At 40.3% G+C, this 22,395-nt stretch overlaps 1 protein-coding gene across 3 annotated transcripts in view; it reads left to right on the top strand.

Annotated features, from left to right (window-relative positions):
- LOC109030397 (alkaline phosphatase) overlaps positions 1-22,395 on the top strand; it is a 324,326-nt gene that overhangs the window by 286,998 nt on the left and 14,933 nt on the right. For all 3 annotated transcript variants that reach the window (XM_072304353.1, XM_072304352.1, XM_072304351.1), the window contains one exon: positions 10,512-10,686. In XM_072304353.1, coding sequence (XP_072160454.1) covers positions 10,512-10,686 — 175 coding nt within the window. The remainder of the gene's footprint in view (positions 1-10,511; positions 10,687-22,395) is intronic.

Below are 22,395 nucleotides of genomic sequence, written 5' to 3'. Positions count from 1 at the left end.
TCTAAGGTCACCTTTCAGGTTCCTTCACCGAAAGCTTCAGATGCAGCACATTCAACATCTCGGAGGTGTTAATCGCATTACAGGTTCTATTTGAACGATTACCCAAATCTTTTGGACAGAGGCCAGCGACAGTTCTCAACAGAAGAGGCAAATGAATCTCGACTTGCTACTAAAACTGAATGGGTTGCGGAAACTCGAGATGGTCATCTAAGGTCACCTTTCAGGTTCCTTCACCGAAAGCTTCAGATGCAGCACATTCAACATCTCGGAGGTGTTAATCGCATTACAGGTTCTATTTGAACGATTACCCAAATCTTTTGGACAGAGGCCAGCGACAGTTCTCAACAGAAGAGGCAAATGAATCTCGACTTGCTACTAAAACTGAATGGGTTGCGGAAACTCGAGATGGTCATCTAAGGTCACCTTTCAGGTTCCTTCACCGAAAGCTTCAGATGCAGCACATTCAACATCTCGGAGGTGTTAATCGCATTACAGGTTCTATTTGAACGATTACCCAAATCTTTTGGACAGAGGCCAGCGACAGTTCTCAACAGAAGAGGCAAATGAATCTCGACTTGCTACTAAAACTGAATGGGTTGCGGAAACTCGAGATGGTCATCTAAGGTCACCTTTCAGGTTCCTTCACCGAAAGCTTCAGATGCAGCACATTCAACATCTCGGAGGTGTTAATCGCATTACAGGTTCTATTTGAACGATTACCCAAATCTTTTGGACAGAGGCCAGCGACAGTTCTCAACAGAAGAGGCAAATGAATCTCGACTTGCTACTAAAACTGAATGGGTTGCGGAAACTCGAGATGGTCATCTAAGGTCACCTTTCAGGTTCCTTCACCGAAAGCTTCAGATGCAGCACATTCAACATCTCGGAGGTGTTAATCGCATTACAGGTTCTATTTGAACGATTACCCAAATCTTTTGGACAGAGGCCAGCGACAGTTCTCAACAGAAGAGGCAAATGAATCTCGACTTGCTACTAAAACTGAATGGGTTGCGGAAACTCGAGATGGTCATCTAAGGTCACCTTTCAGGTTCCTTCACCGAAAGCTTCAGATGCAGCACATTCAACATCTCGGAGGTGTTAATCGCATTACAGGTTCTATTTGAACGATTACCCAAATCTTTTGGACAGAGGCCAGCGACAGTTCTCAACAGAAGAGGCAAATGAATCTCGACTTGCTACTAAAACTGAATGGGTTGCGGAAACTCGAGATGGTCATCTAAGGTCACCTTTCAGGTTCCTTCACCGAAAGCTTCAGATGCAGCACATTCAACATCTCGGAGGTGTTAATCGCATTACAGGTTCTATTTGAACGATTACCCAAATCTTTTGGACAGAGGCCAGCGACAGTTCTCAACAGAAGAGGCAAATGAATCTCGACTTGCTACTAAAACTGAATGGGTTGCGGAAACTCGAGATGGTCATCTAAGGTCACCTTTCAGGTTCCTTCACCGAAAGCTTCAGATGCAGCACATTCAACATCTCGGAGGTGTTAATCGCATTACAGGTTCTATTTGAACGATTACCCAAATCTTTTGGACAGAGGCCAGCGACAGTTCTCAACAGAAGAGGCAAATGAATCTCGACTTGCTACTAAAACTGAATGGGTTGCGGAAACTCGAGATGGTCATCTAAGGTCACCTTTCAGGTTCCTTCACCGAAAGCTTCAGATGCAGCACATTCAACATCTCGGAGGTGTTAATCGCATTACAGGTTCTATTTGAACGATTACCCAAATCTTTTGGACAGAGGCCAGCGACAGTTCTCAACAGAAGAGGCAAATGAATCTCGACTTGCTACTAAAACTGAATGGGTTGCGGAAACTCGAGATGGTCATCTAAGGTCACCTTTCAGGTTCCTTCACCGAAAGCTTCAGATGCAGCACATTCAACATCTCGGAGGTGTTAATCGCATTACAGGTTCTATTTGAACGATTACCCAAATCTTTTGGACAGAGGCCAGCGACAGTTCTCAACAGAAGAGGCAAATGAATCTCGACTTGCTACTAAAACTGAATGGGTTGCGGAAACTCGAGATGGTCATCTAAGGTCACCTTTCAGGTTCCTTCACCGAAAGCTTCAGATGCAGCACATTCAACATCTCGGAGGTGTTAATCGCATTACAGGTTCTATTTGAACGATTACCCAAATCTTTTGGACAGAGGCCAGCGACAGTTCTCAACAGAAGAGGCAAATGAATCTCGACTTGCTACTAAAACTGAATGGGTTGCGGAAACTCGAGATGGTCATCTAAGGTCACCTTTCAGGTTCCTTCACCGAAAGCTTCAGATGCAGCACATTCAACATCTCGGAGGTGTTAATCGCATTACAGGTTCTATTTGAACGATTACCCAAATCTTTTGGACAGAGGCCAGCGACAGTTCTCAACAGAAGAGGCAAATGAATCTCGACTTGCTACTAAAACTGAATGGGTTGCGGAAACTCGAGATGGTCATCTAAGGTCACCTTTCAGGTTCCTTCACCGAAAGCTTCAGATGCAGCACATTCAACATCTCGGAGGTGTTAATCGCATTACAGGTGCTATTTTAACGATTACCGCGAACCTTTTTATTTCGGGGGTTCAAGTCCAGTGGGCTTGCTGCCGAAATGTTTTAAAAAGCGCTAGAGTCAAATGTTGTGCAGACATATTTGAAGCTCGTGGAGTGAATAATTTTAGAAATGGAGAATGGGTTCTTTTGAGTACGTTAATTTGATCGATTTTCCGATTTTAGAGTAAGATACAATGAAGGACAAAATCATTCACGTCTCCTTGGCGCTACTGGAGGTGCTCTCTAGAAGAATTTAACTTCTTCGAGGCAAATTTTCTTCTCGAAATACCACACGGAGAAAGCTGAACTAATAAAGAACTTTCAAAAGTCATGTGCCACTGCGAAAATCGCATAGCACCTTAAATTCCCAGCCAGCCAGCCACACTCCCTCTCCCCCCCCCCCCCCCCCCGCGGGAACTTAAATTTCTCTTGTTGATGCCCTAGTGGCTTTGAGCATTTCCTTTTCTTGCCGTCGAGTTCTCGGTCAAACTCTTTCATTAATCTCTCGCAATTTTAGTTAAATATGTAATTATTCCAAATTTAGGAGCTCAAGTTAGGTGGTCAGTATTGCTTCGGCGATATCACTGAATTGATATCGCAGGGGCTGCGGGCAAATCATCTATCTGCTAACCCCCCCCCCCCCCTCATGTGTTTATAATCACCTAGTACTTGCAACCGATGAGGTTATGTGATATTATGGAGTGTGATTCTTAAGACTGAATAAATGCTTTATTATCACCGATACCCGGACTCTTTTTTTTTATGCTCGCTTACCTGGCGCGTAAGGTCACCATGACCTTTAAAGTTCCGTAATTCACCTTCTTAATCAACCTATAAAACTAGAATTATAGTTTTAAAGGTTGAATAAGGAGGTGAATTACTAAACTATTGGATTTGATTTGCTTCCCTAGGGGAAGCAAGTAAAATTAAAGTAAAAGCCTTGAGAATTTTATTAGAAGTCAAGCCTTTAAACTCTTTTAAAAGTCATGGATTTTGAATTTGAAATAGCATGAACTCCAAGAATATTGAAGGCAATAATATACTAGATATTATAAAAGCTCATTGAGTTGGCTAATATTTATTTCTTAATTTTTTAACAGACCAGAATAAGTAAGAGGAGGGACAGTGATGGAAGGTAGCAGGAAGTAAATTGAGATTTTATTTTTGTGCCCTTTCGCTCCTGTTTTGAGTATTCAAGCTTCCAGTTTATTCTTCAGAGAGTATCTGGTGCAGTCAGTGCGTTATAAATTAACATGGCACCGAATTTTTAATAGAACATATTCTTAATGTTTTGTATCCACATGTTTTATATGATTGTTTGGTTATTGATATGCCTGATGATGGCTCTACAAGCCGAAAAGAACTTCGTAGCGTGAATTAAAATAAAATAAACCTCTCATTTTCGTTTTCGCAAAAGTTTGAAACAATATTCCATAGAAGAGGCTGCATGATTTTCGGGTGAAATGCCAGACACAAAAAAGGAACGTTGGATTGGGGAAGTTCTACCAAACCGCAGACAAATACGGAACAGCCGGCGGTTTTGCTTATCGGTAGAAGGCACAGTCGCAAACCGTAGCTACGTAATTTCTTGACTCCCAGCCCTTTACTTCCTTGACTTCAGCCAGCGGTTTTGCTAATGGGTAGAGCGAACAGTCTCAAAACGTAGCTGAGTAATTACTTGACACCCATCCCTTTATTTTCTGACTTTATAAACTGTGCCGTGCAGCTGTGTAGGGCTACACGGATTACTGTAAACAACCGATTTTGCGCTTGGAAAATGCTTGCTAAAACGTCTCTGTATCTAATTTGAAGGTGGTTCACGTCGCGTTTGAAGTCAATATTTCTTCGATGTTCTGACAATCCTGCGCTTACAACGCTTGTTTTGCGGTTTTCCTCATTAAGAGTAACGCCGTTCATGGATTTGAAATTGTCTTGTTAAACGTACTCCGGTCCAAGTCGCTGCACTCCTTCTCCTAAGAATTCAAATCCGACTCGATTTATGTATATATTCGAGGTTTTCATCTATTTATACTTTCTTCACCAACAGCGCACCGTATTGGAAGAGGAAAAAAAAAACAGTATTATGGTTGCATTAATTTTAATCTTCACTCTTCAGCAATGTTTCGTTTATAATTATATAATTAGAAATAAATTCGAACTAGATATTTTTAACCGTTTGTTCACTCGTCTTGGATACGCAATGTATGCAAATTTTTCAGGTTTTCTAAAAGGCTTTTCAAGTTCAAAGTAAATTATATGGCGATTGATGAATCCGTTGATGTGCGACTCAGGCAGGCCATTAACTATGAATTCATCAAACTTCGGTTCATGAAAAAAATTAGTTTATTTAAAAAACGTCAGATACGCTTATATTGCTGTGGGCGCTCGTAAAATTGATGTTTTTTATGGTGTCATTACATGTATTAAATGCATTACAAATGTTCGAGGTACAAGGAAAAGGTGTCTCTTCTTTGTCTGAGGGCGTAAATCTCACATAAAGGATATTTCATGGTAAAAAGAGTCGGAAAATCAAGTTCATCATTTTACCTGAATATTGTGTTATCTCAATTCTGGACGGTTTTTAGGATCTACATGGTCCCATTTTTCGAAAGTTGTTTTTTTTGTACACAGATGCCAAAACGAGGCTTCCTGGATGTAAATTTCAACAGTTGATTGAGATTTTTTCATTAGCGCTTGTAACTGAGTACGCAAGACTCAAGACTTTCAAAATATAGAGATGATTTCTCAACACTAAAATTATCGGGAGGGGGAGCTGTTATGAAAGTCTAGAAATGTTAGTAATTCCTTTAGGTTACTTATCACGAGAATCTCATGAAGAGTCGAGTTTTACTTCATAACAGGCCAACATGGGTTTTAGTGGCGCTGTCCCAAGCTCTCTCCCCGCTGAGGCATATCTGTCACCAACAGTGTAATTTACTTCACTATTGTGTTTCAATATTTCATCGGATTCGTCCAGCAAATCGGGGTGGAGGCAAGTGCCTTAATCTAAATATTTAAAGCCTCCGAAAAATTGGAAAAACTCACCTTCTTGCATACAAGATGGTTAATATGACTAATTCACGTAATTTGATTAATATCAGTTTAAAACCCAAGTCTAACATTAGTATTTTCTGTATTAATAAACCATCTCTTGGAAATAAGGAATTAGAAGTGGAAAATCTACTTAAATCCCCTAAATTCAAAACCAAATTCAATACTGTATGCTTTACTGAATATTGGATGAAAACACCGCTCAATAGTATTGGTGAGTTTCAACTAATAAATTCATATTCTAGACAAACATCAAAAGGTGGTGGCACAGCAATCTATTCAAAAATGAATCTTTCAAATATTGAAATTGATATTCCTAATGTTAGTATCTCTGACTTTAACTTCGAATATAGTGCCATATTCTGTTCTAACCTAAGTGCATACATAATATGTATTTTTCGCTCGAACTCCCCCACATAGACTACTTCTTTAGTATGTTCGAATCAATAATGAAATGGTCTAAGCTCAAATGCACTGTCATCTGCGGTGACTTTAACATGGACCTACTTGCCAATGCGTTGAAAGGCTCTTGAAATAGAAGTGTTTTTTAAAAGTCTCTCTTCGGTGTTTATAAAGAGTCACATTAAACTTTAAAGAAGGCCGAAAGGAATTGTCTGGATGAACGTTTCAACGGATTTCAGAGATTCCTTTATTCGTCCTTATTGAAGGTAATTTCTACTGGGGAATCCGCTTCATACGGTAATGAATACGGCCCACACCACAGCACACTGGAGCGGCTTCAGTCGCAGTACAGCGAGGGGTCGCGGAGTCCGCTCATTCACGGGTTCCGGGCGTTGCGTTGCGTGTTGCGTCGCGACGGGTCGGCAGGCGCTGGGACTAGCCGCTCGAGCTCGGGTCGGTTAGTTATGTCGTCGTGCGCTCCACTAACGAAGTGCTCGAGTCGCGACTCTCCACGCGTCGAGGACCCCTGCGATCCCTTTTGAACCGGGACCCACGATGCACCGTGGTCAGGGAGCGCCAAATCGGAACAAAAAATCCCATTTCTGAATCCGTAGCAGGGTTTAACGCTCAAAAAGTAAATTAAAAGAGAGAGAAAAAAAAAAAAACGCTAGACATGGAAATCTAAGGGATACTGTTTTTTGTTCAGGGAGGTGGAACACTATGTGCGTAATATCTCCCCTCCCCTTTCCTTGCCATCCTTTAGGTTCGCATTTATACGCATGCATTGCTGTCTTGCTAACAAGGATACCACCATATTGAGTGTGCAATTCACTGAACTTAAGCTCCAGTGAATGTGGATCGATAGACCAAAAACCGGAGTGCTGACTTTATTCGATTCGATCATTTATGAACTTATTCTGAATACAATTTTGTTTCTGAGGCTTTTCCCTCAGGAAACTCGTGATTATTGTAAAACTGATTTCAAATTGTAGTTATGTAAACTTAAAAGCACTAAACTTACACTTAATATGGTATTCTAATCATGATATGACTTTTTTCTAATATTATGGTACAAAGAGTCTGCCGCCATCTTGGTTTGAAAAATTTCGTAAAAATCGAGTCAAATTTGAATTGAGCGACCCAAAAACACCAGTCCAACAAATTTCATGAGATTCTGACCAATTCCTGGTGTGTGGCCACAATTCAGCGCTCCCATACCAAAGTGCGTCGCAAGGCTCCCCGGAAATAGGGACTTCCACCCCGAAATGCTTACAGGTCGGTTTTGTGGAGCCGCATTCACAGTCCGATACGTTGACACGGAATAATTCGGAAAGAAACGGTCGCTATATCGACGGTGTAAGCCTGCAACCATGTATCTCGTTTGAAGTGACACAAAATATCCTCTTCTATTATCTTTTTTTCAACCAGAAAAAATGGATGTCGGTAGCTTTCAATTATGCGGAATTTTCTTTCGCACGGGAGAGAAAAATCACGACACTTATTAAGAATTGCCGTTAAGTGATATTGTATTTAAAAAATAAAATAAGACAGGAAGTGAGTTAAATTGCAACCTAGATGCGTGGTTGCTTATACCGTAAATATGGTTAATGCTTTGAATGGGGGAGGTTTACGCAGATGCTGAAGAGAGTATAATATCGTCACCTTCTGGCCGAACTATGACAAGCGCTAATCGACATAACAAAATTTCGACCGGAATTTTATTTAAAGACCGAAAAGTTGTTCGTCAAAAACTGTTCGAAAATTTCACCAAATTTTCTCTGTCTTGCCGATAAAATTTCGTTAAATTTTCAGGCAGATTCAACCAACGATTTTGTTGTGAAAAAATGAAATGGCGGCGGGAATTTCGGAACATCGCATGGCGCTTGTGATACTTCGGCTGGAAAGTGACTGTATTCAGACGAGAAAATTTTGCCGAACCTCGAGCAAAATTCAGTCGTGAAACTCAGGAAGTGGATTCTTATGGGGGATTATAATCATTTTGACTACAAATTACGATACATAGCCCGTCTGTGAGACCACTCATTTGCCTAGAGAACCAAATCGTACATACGTCATTTCGAAGCTGAGGCAGATATATTGCAGTTCCAAAATGCAATCAATTTGACAATACAGAAAGTATGACATACGCACGAATCCCCTTAAAGGGAGAGTCGAGACAACAGGGCTCATGTATGTCAAAAACGAGAATAAAGATTACACGAATTGAACGTTTTTCGTAATCTTTGATCAACTCATTCCCGAATTCCTGTTTCCGTTCCCTTTTTCATTCCGTTTGTTATTTGCAATGACCATAATTCCCGGTCCATTCCAGTTTATAAGCTTTGAATTTGTTGAAAGGGAATCTTTATTCCCATTTATGACACTTGGAAGGCCTAAAACAAAGTGTAGCCGATCAGATATGAATTCGTATTGTATTTACTCTCAATATGAAAGTCCTCTCCCAAATACTAGGGAAAATATAAGTCAAGTTTTATAATTTAGAAAGTTTAGGTTCGAAACTCCCGAAGTTCGCTCCAACTAGACCCCCTTCGACCGTGTTCGGAAGGTCACTGCCCCCTTACCGAGTCCGCCCGTGAAAGCCTAGTATGACAGGTGCAATCAGAATTTGATCCCTCACTGTCCAGTATCTCCTCGTAAAGAAATTCTGAGAGGCGAATGAGACGGCTGAAACCCTGAACTTGACGGATGGAAACTTCGACATCTGGCAAGGGAGCGCTCGGCGCGGCGATTCAAACGGAGCGACTGTGCTCCCTACTTAGCTTGATAAATCATTCAGTTACCGGGTGAAATGCTCCGACCTGAAATCTGAATAACGCATCTTTTTGAAAAGTCCAGGCGGCGCAGAGCTTTCCTTCTCAGCCTAGCGCGCCGTAACGGAATGTTCTTTCGCGCTTAGTAAAAACGCCGCAACCGCCACCCGGCATGGCCAAATTCCACTCGGAAAATCACGAATTTTGGGTAAAATTTGGGAATATCACCTCCAACTTTTCAGAGAGTTTTGTTTGTGATTTCATCAAGTCTGAAAATTTAAAGGACAAAAATTCATTAATCCTTTCAAAAATAAACATTTTCCGACGAGAAAATTGGCAACATGCTCGTATGGCATTTTTACTTAGCGCGGCAGTTGGAAAAACTTCCCCGCGCGCCGCGCCGCACGATGTAAAAATAATTTATGTGAGGGACAGTTTTGGACTAGAACTGCAAATTTTGATGTGAATCCATCAAAATATAAACTCGAAGGGGTGTTTCTGGAAGAGAATGGGTCTTTAAAAATCGCATTTATATTCTAAAATTACCAGGTAAATTGCGTGGTTATTCATTTCGTACTTCTGGAGCAATTCCCGGACAATCCCGATTTTCAACAGTCCGAAGACTCGAGGGAATTTCAAACGCTGAATGACGGGCAAATGATGGACGAGGGGGGGTGAAAAACAAATGCTCATCACTTTAAGTGAAGAGTAAAGACGCAGAAATACCCCGATTCCACTTGAGTCGAAATATCAATGAAGGAAACGAGAGTCCGTAGATTACTAGAAGGCTTGGCTTCACTGGAAAAAAAAACACATTGGATCTTGAGTCCAGACTCTTGAAAACATTGACAAGAAAATGGACTCTTGATTCAATCAAATTTTTGCTTAGATCAAAAGGAAATCCGCTCAAATTAAGAGGCTTGGTTCTTGATTTAAGCAAAAATCCGATTGAATAAAGAGTATTTTTTCTTGTCGATGTTTTTAAGAGTCTGGACTCTGAATCCAATGTGTTTTTTTTTCCCCCAGTGTTGTTAGGAGGACGTTTTGATAAACATCCCACTACCAAAATCATTTACATTCATGTGTGTCAGAAATACTAGTCAAAAACGTTCTAAGCCTACAAAAATTATATCATTCAGTGAAAGGATCGCATACAAAACCAACACGAAGGACCCCAATGAAGGTACGTCAGAAAATCCAAACTGGCCGACCTCCACATATCACTGAAAACAAATTCTCGGCGTTTTTACCAAGGTCCGTTGGTACCCTTTACCATCTCACTTTTAGTAACAATTATTGGTAATTTGACCAAGACAAACTGGTAAGCCTCGGTATTTCTACTGTTTTTCTCAGGTAAGAATACCACTTTTATTGGTAATCAATTCCCGGTAATTTTGCCATTTTATCTCGGTAATTCTACCACAGTCGATAAAAAAATATTGGCGTTTTTACCGGGGTCCAGTAAAATTACCGAGGAATTCAATAATTTTACCGAGATTTCTCGGTAAAATTACCAATTCCGTTACTGGTAATTTTACAAAGAAATAACTGGGGTCAAATAGAACCCTGAATTCTTGGTAATTTTACCCTTGTCTTAGTAAATACACCGAGATTTTTTTTCAGTGTAAGCCCGGATCAAAATCCGAAGTTCGGTGTATTGAAAATTTTTCAGTCTGAGCTACATGGACGAACTAAGCGTTGGCGGTGGTTTTTTGTTGCAGACGTACAACCTGGACGCGCAGATAGGAGAGTCGTCTGCATGCGCCACCGCGCTGATGTGCGGCGTCAAAGCAAACTTCGAGACGGTCGGATTAGACGCCGGGGGCAAGTTCGAGAACTGTTTCTCGACCACACCTTCCAAAGTGGATTCTTTGATCAACTGGGCGCAGCAAGAAGGTAGGTTCCGCTCGCTTCCTTCGTCCAATTTTCTCCTTACAACCGGTCCGGAATGATTTTGTCGCATAAATGATCAAAGACAAAAACCCATTCCAAAAAATAAAGATGACGAGAATTTCAGGCAGAGCCTTGCTGCTTCTACCTCGGATATCAAAACGTGATAACCAGTTGAACCCAATGTATAAAAACATTAGAGATCAGTATCTCGTAAAATATCCAAATAATATTCGCCCAAATTAAGAGTGACAAAATTGGTGAATTTTGTCGCATAAATGGAGTGCATATTGCAATTTGGAACTTTAAATTCTGGCCCGGTTTAAAAACAACGTGCGTGCCATTGGTTTCCCTATGCACATAAGTGTTTTTTCAGATAAGCCAGAATCTATAGCTCCAAATTGCAAAATGCAGTCCAAATGATGAAAGACAAAAACCCATTCCAAAAAATAAAGATGACGAGAATTTCAGGCAGAGCCTTGCTGCTTCTACCTCGGATATCAAAGCGTGATATCCAGTTGAACCCATTGCATAAAAAAATTAAAGATCATTATTTCGTAAAATATCCGAATAATATTCGCCCAAATTAAGAGTGACATATTTAGTGAGAAGTGGTCGAGAATAATTTTGTCGCATAAATGATCGAAAACAAAAACCCATTCCAAAAAATATAGATGAAAATTTCAGGCAGAGCCTTGCTGCTCTTACCTCGGATATCAAGACTTGAGACCTAGTTGAACCCCTTGTACAAAAAATTAGAGATCATTAACTCGTAAAATATCCGAATAATATTCGCCCGAATTAAGAGTGACATATTTGGCGAGAAAGAATATTTTGACAACATTAAAAGACGAAACGAAAAAGGTGCGAACCTTCGCATAAATGATCAAAGACAAAAATCCATTCCAAAACATAAAGATGACGAGGAATTCGGGAAGAGCCCTGCTGCTCTTACCTCGGATACCAAAACGTGATATCCATTGAACCCACTGCATAAAAAATTAGAGATCATTATCTCGTAAAATATCCGAATTATATTCGCCCAAATTAAGAGTAACATATTTGGTGAGAAGGACTATCTTGACAACATTAAAAGGCGAAACGAAAAAGGTGAGATACAAAAAATTCACTTTCCACCCAAGGTCGAATCATAATTTTACGAAGGTTTTTAAAACAATTGGCATTGATCTTGATTGAACTAACTCACACAATCTTAACAACAGATTTAGCAGAAATATTAATGAGGAAAAGGTTCCAATTCGCAGTTTTTACCGTTTAATTAAGGTTTAAATTGACACATATTCCCGTTCGGTCTCGTTTTCAAACTTACCTTCCGCATGTAGGCGACACCTCAGTGGCAGAGAAGAACATTGCGAGTTCACGCTTCCGCGATAGCGCCTTCAATTTAGGAGACGCAATACGGACATCCATTAAACACGAATAGTTGTATTACCGCGCCGTCATCAGCGGGCGTCTTTCCTTTCCTATGATTCTGTGCAGTGATTCCTTCCGTTTGCTTTGCTTGTTGTGGTGCTTCTGGAACAAGGCGATTGACGTCGCCCAGAATAGGAAAGATTTAATGCAGCCTCATTTTTTTTTCTTTCTTTCTCAAACCTCGTTAATTGCGAATTAGGTACCTTTAGGGGTGGGTAAAGAAGTTGGTGGAAGTACCAGCACATTTTCAGTTGTACTATGTACTTCAGTTAAGAAGAAATAATAGTAATCTTCCGTAAGAATCCATCCCAAAAAGTTTCCTGCTCAATTTAACCTCCATGATGTCAGTTCCTGAAATACAATATTAAGAATGGAATCCAACTTTAAGGGACATTTGGACTACATTTTTTGCTATTCAGAACTATAATTTCTGGCTCAGCTTAGAAAAAACGTATGTAACATTAGTTTCCTTAAGTACACAAGTGTTTTCACATTTGAGCCAGAAATTATGGTCCCGAATTGAAAAATCTGTCCATTTATTAGGCGCTCTACACAAAGCTGAACCGCGTTTAGAGAGAGGAACCAAGCTACATCAGCTATTAATTGCTGACAATTTCTTTTGATAAAACACGGATTTTCAAAGAAATCAGTGGATATTTCTCCACCAGTTTATCAGAGAATTTCATTCACAATCGTTCTATAGTCACTGAAAATATTAAGAGAAAAGATTTGCAATTCTCCTTAAGAATTAAAATTTTACCAGAGAAAATCTGGCAACTATCGAACGTTCGTGGGGCATTTTTCCTTAGCACTGTAGCTCGGGTGATAATACGACGGCAGAGTTAATAAGAGAGTTCAGACATGAAATTTTTAACCAAAACTGAAAACTTTTACATTTATTTATTTTACGGATTTTCGGAGAAATCAGTGGTTATTTCTCCACCAATTTCTCGAAGGATTTCATTCACAATCGATCTAAAGTCAATGAAAATATTAAGAGAAAATTTTTACAATTCTCCTAAAAAATTAAAATTTTACCAGAGAAAATTTGGCAACTATCGAATTTTCATAGGACATTTTTCCATAGCACGGTAGCTCCGGTGATGATACAACGGCGCACAGTGGATAGAGTAATTCTGAGAGGTTGGACATGAGATTTTTAACCCAAACTGAAAACTTTCGTATTTATTTCGTCTAATTTCAAATTTTGAGGGATGATTCTAACAGAAAATTTCACGAGTGAACCAAGGAAACCACTCATAGAACCAAAAATTTTTGCGTACAAGGAGTTATAGGCGTGTCCGACCTCTCCTATTGACTCGACACTGGTAAAAAAAACCCCTTGGACCAATGCCGATTGCATTGACTTAAGAGTGCAGTTTCTTGTCACCGGATTTAAGAGTCTTGAACTCTTGTTTCAAGCGGATTTTACATTGAAACAAGAGTCCAGACTCTTAAATCTGGCGACAAGAAACTGCACTCTTGAACCAAGAGGTTTTTTTTACCAGTGGATCCACTGTGCGGCACGGCCCACACATCCAGATGTAACGAGCTCACACGATCGTAAAACGCGTCGTAAGTGACGGCAGGCTTTCCTCGTGCGAATCTGTCGGGAGGAAAATCGAAATAAGCCCCCGAAAGAAAGAGGCCGCTCAGCGTGGGGATTATAACGTCGCTCCTCTAGCAAAAGGGCGTATCTCGATCTGGACATGAGCCCCAGAGAGCACGCCTCAATACGTGGAACAGGACTCACGGGGGAGTTAAGGTGCGCACATACGTCGGGAGGACGATGATAACTGAAACAGGTTTGCTCGAGACATGAGACTGCTCTTTAGCCCTTGAAAACACGTCAGAAAAATTTGAAATGTGTTTCCAGGCGCAGCCGAGAGTGAACTCCATTGCGTGTGTAAGTATACGGAAAAATATTCCTGGCCGCTTATGAGGGACAGCAAGCGTCTTTAAAATGCAGGAACACATAGCACGTGCTATTTTAAGGCTAAAAAGAAATTCAACACACGAGCTTGTTTTCAAAGGTTTCCTATTTATGTTTTACATAACCGATGAAAAATCCCGCGAGGGTCATATTCCGCTTTCGTCATGGTCAGGCTTTCATTGTCCTATCGGGTTTTTGCATGAAAAACTACGACTTCGCTGATACCTCATATTTTAGGGGGAAAAAGGAGAGAAAAAACTTTCTCTAGCTTTTTGTATTTAAAAACCATTTTAGAGGCTTTCTCTACCACATGTAAAAATTTGCAACTGAATTTGTAATAACTGACAGTCGAGCAATTGGGAAACTTACATGTTTAGAAACTAAATTTACGCGGCATCGCGTACAGCAAGGTTAATAGGAAAATATTAATTTTGATAGATTGAACCGATACTCGTGCGACCGTTCAATCTGCGCTGATTGTTAGTGACGAACTGCCAACTGACAAAGACGGCTGCGGAGCAGTCTGTCGCAGTCCCACTTTCACTGCTAGCGCGACGTGGTGGAGGAGCTCCGAAAATTTTTCTGTAGATCCACGTAAACGTCACAACATAAGATAGCAGACATTTTTCACAATTGAAACAATAAATGAAAACCATTGAAAACGAACACAGAACAGCTTGTCAGCTGACGTGCGGTGTTGGCGGGAAACGCTGCTGAGGAGCGACCGTTGTGATTGGTTGTGCGTAAGGCGCGCCGAAAAATGAACAGGAGATATGCATTCCTGGGCCCTGATTTATTATTTTTAGTATGTATGAGCGGATTAATTTGTATGATATTTATTTTTTCATGAAGTTCAAGAGATTGCTTGATTTTTTTTAGGTTCCACCTCGAAGTTGATTTAGCTGCTTAACCCAACTTAGTACAAGTTTCGCCACTGATCGCGGCAAATAGAGACGATGGGTTCGTGATAGTAGGCCTTTTCGCAGAAATAGAGGTTCCCAGCAAGATTGACCGTTAATTATGATACGAACAGTGATTGACCGTTAATTATGATACGAACAGTGACAAGAGCATCGGAGAAGATAAGAAAAATCATCTCAGCAGAGAAAAACTTTTTCTCATTGGATACGATTTTGAAAATTTAAATTTTTTTTATTTCAAATATTAGAAAAACTCAATAACGAATCAGTCATATTGTAGCACTGAACGTAGGCAGTACATAATTGATACCTCGCAGACACTGTAAAACCCGCATTTGTAGTTTTCTGTTTTATCATCAATTAAAATAGTGCTTTCGACGAATTGACGATGTTCCTCATTCTTGATAACTGACGCATTGGAAGTCATTTTCATTTATTGAGGTAAAGTTGAGATATTAATTTTGGCCCTTCATTTTCCTATTCAGTTAATGTTTCAAAAGTCGAAGTTCTGCTGATGATTATGAAGCCGAAGAGCTTCAATAACTAAGACGTTTATTTACATCACACCTTGGTTTAGATTCGTTTTCAAAAATCTTATAATGACGTCGACCGACGTAGTGTTCAGCTGTTATTTATATTTTGAAAGCACGCTTCTCGCATCCCCTTGTGTCATGTAGCGTGAGACTTGATACGTGTCATGTTCTCTTAATATTCTTATAAAATGCTGCACAATAGTGACTGAATAGCCCGGAATAAATTGAAAATCCGCAATAATTTTTAACGAGCAAAACTTTGGCTCCGCTGTCGAAATGAACAACGATCGATGCTGTCTCCGAGGATCTCTAAATTCCAACATCTCTCCGAGGGCACCTACTTCCAACTCCTGTCGGAAAATCCAAACAACTCAATCTCGGGCGGAGAACTCGGGGAGGACACAGAAATCACACCCAGAATTGGCTGCGCTCCATATTTGCGAAGAAATCGCAACTCTCATCCTGTCAGAAGCTGTCGACTGTATATCAGTCGCCCCAGCGTAGCCGCTTGTAGATACAAACGTCCTGATTTACAATGCACAGGTTGATAAAAGTTGACGCTTACTGCTGCGTGATACGGAAGAGCGCCGTATGAACATTCGAGAATTGTCAAATTTCCTTCGATAAAATGATTGCTTATGAGGAAAATTATGAATATTTTTCCTTGAAATTTTCAAGAACTTATGATCAAAATACAAACAATATTCTCTAAAAAATTGGAAGAAAAATATTTTAAAATTTACCAGGAAATTCTAGTTTTAACGCAGAAAATTAGGCAACGCCTCAAGGATCAAACGACGTTTTTCCTTAGCTGCCGTGCTATGGAGGAACGCCGTATAAGCATTCGGGAGTTGCCAAATTTTGCCTTCGATAAAATGATTATTCCTGCGAAAAGTTACGCACATTTAACCTTGAAAATTCCATATTATTTAAATGAAATTGTGAACAGAGCTATCTGAAAAAGTAAATGAAAAATGTTGGGAATTTTCCTAGTAAATTTATGTTAAATCAAAGGAAATTTGGCAACACTTAAATGCAAATACAGTGCTCTTCCTTAACACGACAGTGCTGGTAATGGAGCGCTTCAGCAGATACGGCACCGGTGAAACTTGCCGCTCAATATTTCATATTCAAGTTCGTTATCCCTCTCGATGAACCGAATCCGTCCAGCGGGTCGGTTACTAAATCGATAGGTCTCTACATGGGCAAAGCTATTTATCGATCAGGTTATTCAATATCGATTCAACAATTAAGGAGCGGGAGGCGGATTTAGCAACTTACATCACCGATCGCGCGAGGAACACGGACGAAATCGAAGAACTTAATAGAAGAACTTGCTCTTAACAAAGGTAAAACAAGACGACGGTTCCAATATCATCATAGAATAAAATATAAGAGTCATTAGTGAAGGGGTACTCTGTACCCAAACATTTTTCTAGAACTACGACGACAAAAAAATTGAACGATCCTTGAAAGAGTCATTAAATAAAAGTACGTTGCAGAGTTTTCAAACGTAAAGATATTAATTTCTCAAAGACAAGCCTACAGGCATTACATAAAGTGGACAAAATAGGAGAAAAAAGGTAGAAATGATACATAAAAAAAATTGAGAAAGTAGGTATTGCTTCCCGCCACGAAAAATGGCGACGATTCCCGTGGAGCAGTGCGGGCCTTTACCAATGGATACATTAGGAACCTACCCGCTGCAAAACGACGGGGAAGAGCATACATTACTGAAGTGGTGAACGCTCATTAGTCATATTTTGAGTCGAAAAAATCGATCCTGAAAGTTAAGGTGATTCGATGGACGCCATATTTTGTATCAGAACGGCATGCGATATACCGCATCAATTGGTTCCATTTTTTCAGCTACTCGTCATTTTTCTCCAATTTTGAGATCGCAATTCCGTTGTCAGGAGACTAAAGCACTCACTTACCAATTTTAACAAAGAAATTCAACGCGATAAAGGCGTGGTTTTTTTAGAGAGAGCGTGGCTGGAAGGCGTGGTTTTTTTATCGCATTTGAGTGCAGTTTCGACATCAGTATCGAATGCGATGTTTTCTCTCTGAAAAAACCACGCCTTTAGCACGTTGAATTTCTTTGTTAAAATTGGTAAGTGAGTGCTTTAGTCTCCTGTTACGCATTTTCTCACAAAAAATAGAGGTTAGGCAAGACAAGAATAAAGGAAAAGTGATGGAAACGAACCTTAGGAAGGAAGAATTTGGAAACCCAAATTAAGCTAAAAAAAGCATTTAATGAAACAAGAAGGCACACAACTTTCTTACCTTATAATAAGGAGTAATTGTAATAAATAACAAGAATAACTGGGTTTTTACCAAAAAGGAGACAGATCATACAAACATAGATCAAGTTGTAAGACAATATAGAAAAAACATGGTAACCATGGATATATATATGGAACTTCTCCTGACAACAGAATTGCGATCTCACAATTGGAGAAAAATGACGAGTAGCTGAAAAAATAGACCCAACTGATGCGATGTATCGCATGCCGTTCTGACACAAAATATGGCGTCCATCGAATCACCTTAATCTGGTTTGGCAACGCGGACGGGGTCTCTCACTCCCTCCCGCACTCCGAAATAGATGACGTTTTATTCATTGGCGCGGCGGGAAAAATTGAAAGCGCTAATCTACGACGCGACGCCCGATGACGCCATAAGTTGCGCGGAACGGCGCACGACGGCGTGGCCAGCCAACTCGCGGGGCTTCAATTAGAGACCGCGCGGAGTTGACAATAATTCCAAAGCGACGACAAACGAAGATCGCGCGAGCTCGCGGACCAATCGTCGTCCGGGTATCCAAGGGCTTGATCGAAAGCCCGCCAGTGGCGTGGCGTGAATTGCGATTTATCGATTGTTATGCCATTTAAACCTATGGTAGAGAATCGATTATTAAGGTGTTCGCTGCGAACACCCTGCTTGTCGATCCTTTTCCATGGCTTTAAATGGCATAGCAATCGATATATCGCAAAGCACGCCACGCCACTGAAGCCGGTCCGCCGGTTGGAAGTTAATTGGTGCGTCCTTTCAAATATCATCACTTGTGTCCCATATTGAACTTGAAGGGGCAGAAGATTATCACAAAATTACTCACGAGCATTCTGGCTTTCTTTGTTCTTGAAGTTCACGGCAGACGCGTTACGTTCCTCATGTGGGGCGTCTTCAGTGCTATCACATAACACTTAGCGAGCTACTGTGTACAACACAGTAAACTCGAGTTTTCAACAGTAACCTTTGAAGTTAAATTAATTAATTAATTTTAGTTCATAAGTTCACAACTTAAAGATTTAGATAAAATACCGCAATAATATTAATTTGTCAGATTAAATTTAGACCATAAAAAATCCAATCTTTGAAGAAGAAAAGACAAATAACCAAACAAAAGTACGTCAATTACACTGATAAAATGATTGAATTAATTATCTTTGTCTTTGATATAAAAAATCTATTTAAGAAGATTTATCAATCAACCAGAAGTTAAAAATTAATTGTGTATGTTAGTGTGTTTTAACACTAAAAAACACGAACAAATCCAAAAATGGTCCGCTGGTTTTTTAGTGTTAAATTCTAGCACTGAAGAAGCCCCGTGTGGGGAACGAAACGCGTCTGCAGTGAATTTTAGGAACAAAGCAAGCCAGAATGCTCGTGAGTAATTTTGTGATTCATATTACCTATACGGGCAAATTCGACGTTTATTTGCAGTAGATTATGTTGACTTGCAATTTTGAATAAAAAATGTCTTTCCTCATGTTCTTCATTAGCGAGGTATCAGACGATGGGGTTCCCCATTTGAAATTTAAAATTGATCCCAAGGGAGAGGGGTTCACGAGCCCCCTACGTATTTAACCCACTTCTGTGTAAGAGAATTTCGTCCGAACAAAATGTGATGCCTGCAACAATTCTCCAGATATTAATAAGTATCCATACTTTTCGCACACCTCGAATATCACTCGGCAAGCAATCGCCTCATTTCGGTCCTAAAGTTGAATTTTCAGATTTTTATTAGTTAGAATACCGTAAAAGTGTCCCTGAACATTGTTTCAAATATGCTGTGTTCAAAAAAAAGGTCTGCCAGAAACAGTCATCAAATCTAAAATCCCAGCTGCGCAAAGTGCAACACACGGTGCAATTCTCTATGATCTTCACCCTGTGAATCTGATTGTCCCAAAAGACTATGGAGTAGGCTATCCAATCGTAAATTTCATAACAAATAGAGCTGACGGAAACACAGGCAACCATTAACACGCAAAAGTGCAACACACGGTGCAAATCTCTACGACTTTTACCTTGTGAACGAAGGAAGATATTAGCGGGATCGCTTTGTATAATCCCTTTAACTTGAACAATAAAATGTTATAATATTTCTGTATTAATATTATTATTTCCTCGAGTGTTGTAATTATGATGATGGATACTTTTTTGTTGGTTTTTCTTCTAAGCTGCTACAGCAGGACAATTTTCTTAGTTTCATTCCGAGTTGCAACCTCGCCCACTCTATTGATTCTAGATGGATTTTTTGGACTGGGTGTTCATCGAACATTTATGGTTGCACGTTCGATGTGCGAACACTCTCCCTAAGAATTAATGTGATTAAAAATGTTTCAAAACGCGTGTGCTTCCTTTCTTGTCATATTTACCGCAAAGACGAAATGAGGGAAGGAATTAAGTGTTATCTTAGGCAGGTGTGTGCGAGTGTTAACTCTATATTTAGGCATGTACTGGTATGTATTCGTGTTATGATGGCTTTGATCCTTCCAGATATTTTGAGAAAACCAAAGTAATAGTAAGTCATTACATGTCCGAGACGGAATCTATGGCTCCTCACTTATTACATCATATGAAAGTGACCCACATACTGTAGAATACTGTAGATAAAAACTCGTTTCAACGCGTCATCTACAAATTTAGGCGCTCGGTCATGCTACCCCTAATCAAGGTTTAAATTTTAAAACCACCACCGCTTTAACTTGGGCTAAAAAGTTCAAGAAGTCACACGGGATCCGACAGCGTGAAGTAATTCGGTATATAAAATCGGCCAATGCACTTTCATTCGATAAAGTTGAAGAAATTGCGACGGAATTCTAAAATTGTGTGCGAGCGAAAACTAAGGACTTTAATCCCTCGTTAGTGATCAACTACGACCAAACCAATATTAAGCATCGTGCTGAGGTTGCTCGTACGCTTTCTTTCGAGGGCGAATAAGTTACGGAAGCGTTCATCGGCTCGCGTAACAGAGTGACGCATCGATATACCGCAGAATATGCAGTAACTGCGGGTGATGATTTGGTCTCGGTGTACCTGTGAATGCAGGAACCTGAGAACAAAGGACCCATCGTTCAAGTGAAATTATCGGCGAAAAGACTCAGAGAAGTCAGGATTGAGTCTCATGGCCATAATACCAGGTATTAGCAAATAAGCATTAGAACACGCGACACCATATGTATACTCAGCATAAACTTCCAAATTCCTAGACAAATCACCACCTTCAGTAAAAAACAAGATATCTGATCCATCTTTCGGAAAAACAGCAACAAAATACATGATTCTTAAATACCCTTGCAAAGTAAATGACTTGTTAGATGAAAAATGGTAGTGAAATATTATTTTGCATTTTTTATTTAGTGTAAATTTTTTTCTTTTTTTCTTCTTCTTTCTAGGAATACTTAATAGAATTGTTTTTATGACGCATTTGTGAAGCCGATGTGCATATACAAAAGAATGAATTATTATAATTATTATGAAAGTGAATCAACCGGTTGCTGAGTACGGGGACGAGGTAGTGTCATGCTCCTATCCAACCCCTCACACCAGGGCCAGGCCATTTTTTAATAGAAAGACCACTCAACTCGCTACCGGTATACTCTTTTGATGACGCAGATATTCCACGTTTACGGCGTTGGCATTTACTTGAAGGAATGTTTCAACAAATTTGGAGACGATGGCAAAATGAAAATATTCACTCGCTACTCCCCCGCGGAAAATGGACCAAAGACTCTCCAAATCTAAAAGTAGACACGCTAGTCCACGTTCAAGAACCAAACCAACCCCCGCTTTCTTGGAAATTAGGGTGTATCGCTAAAGTTCACCCCGGTGCAGACGGCCGCGTGAGGGTCGCAACCGTACGCACAGCCACAAAAGAATATATGCGTCCTATACATAAATTATATCCGCCGCCGCTTGAGGAATAGTTTATTTATTCATTTTTTCTTCGAGCTTCCAGTTTCCACGCGCAACGAAAGTCCCGCCAAACCGCTATTTTAATTTGTTTCATTATATTTTATATTTTCTACTCTTTTCTCAAAAAAAAAAAAAAAAAAAAAAAAAAAAAAAAAAAAAACGCTCGCACGAAGGAATTCAAACGTAAAACTAGACAGACACGCACATCCAAAATTTATTTTTACATGATTAGCTCGACGCTAAACAAACACGACGTACGCTTTCAGAAATGTCGGATTCAGGCTCTTCTTCAAGCGCCGAAACGGTCATCTCGCTCTACGCACCGTCGGCCGACCTGCTCGAGTGCCGATCCCCGCAAGAACCCGCTCCGGAGGGCTGGCAATAGATGACCGGACCAGGCAATTGCCTCCCGCGCCTAGTTAAAAAATACCATCACCAGACGTTCGCGGAGGACACAACCCCGGTACCGCAAGAAAGCACTCCTTCCGCTTCTCATTTCGCTACCCACCCCGCTACTTCTTCCGCCATCCTACCTGTTATTTCTCCCGCTAATCAACCCGCCCCCCGCGTCAACCCTCCACCTATCGCTCAGGCCAGCCACCGGCCGCATCCGCCCGTAATTCGGCTATTCGGGAAAATTTACAAAGGATATTTTCGATGGTTATCTACAAACGGTAATTAAACCATATGTGCG

This window comes from Bemisia tabaci, chromosome 9 (assembly GCF_918797505.1).
Source record: "Bemisia tabaci chromosome 9, PGI_BMITA_v3".
In the NCBI taxonomy this organism is placed as follows: Eukaryota; Metazoa; Arthropoda; class Insecta; order Hemiptera; family Aleyrodidae; genus Bemisia; species Bemisia tabaci.
The sequence above is the reverse complement of the archived record's forward strand: the minus strand, read 5'-3'. Positions and strand labels throughout refer to the sequence as shown.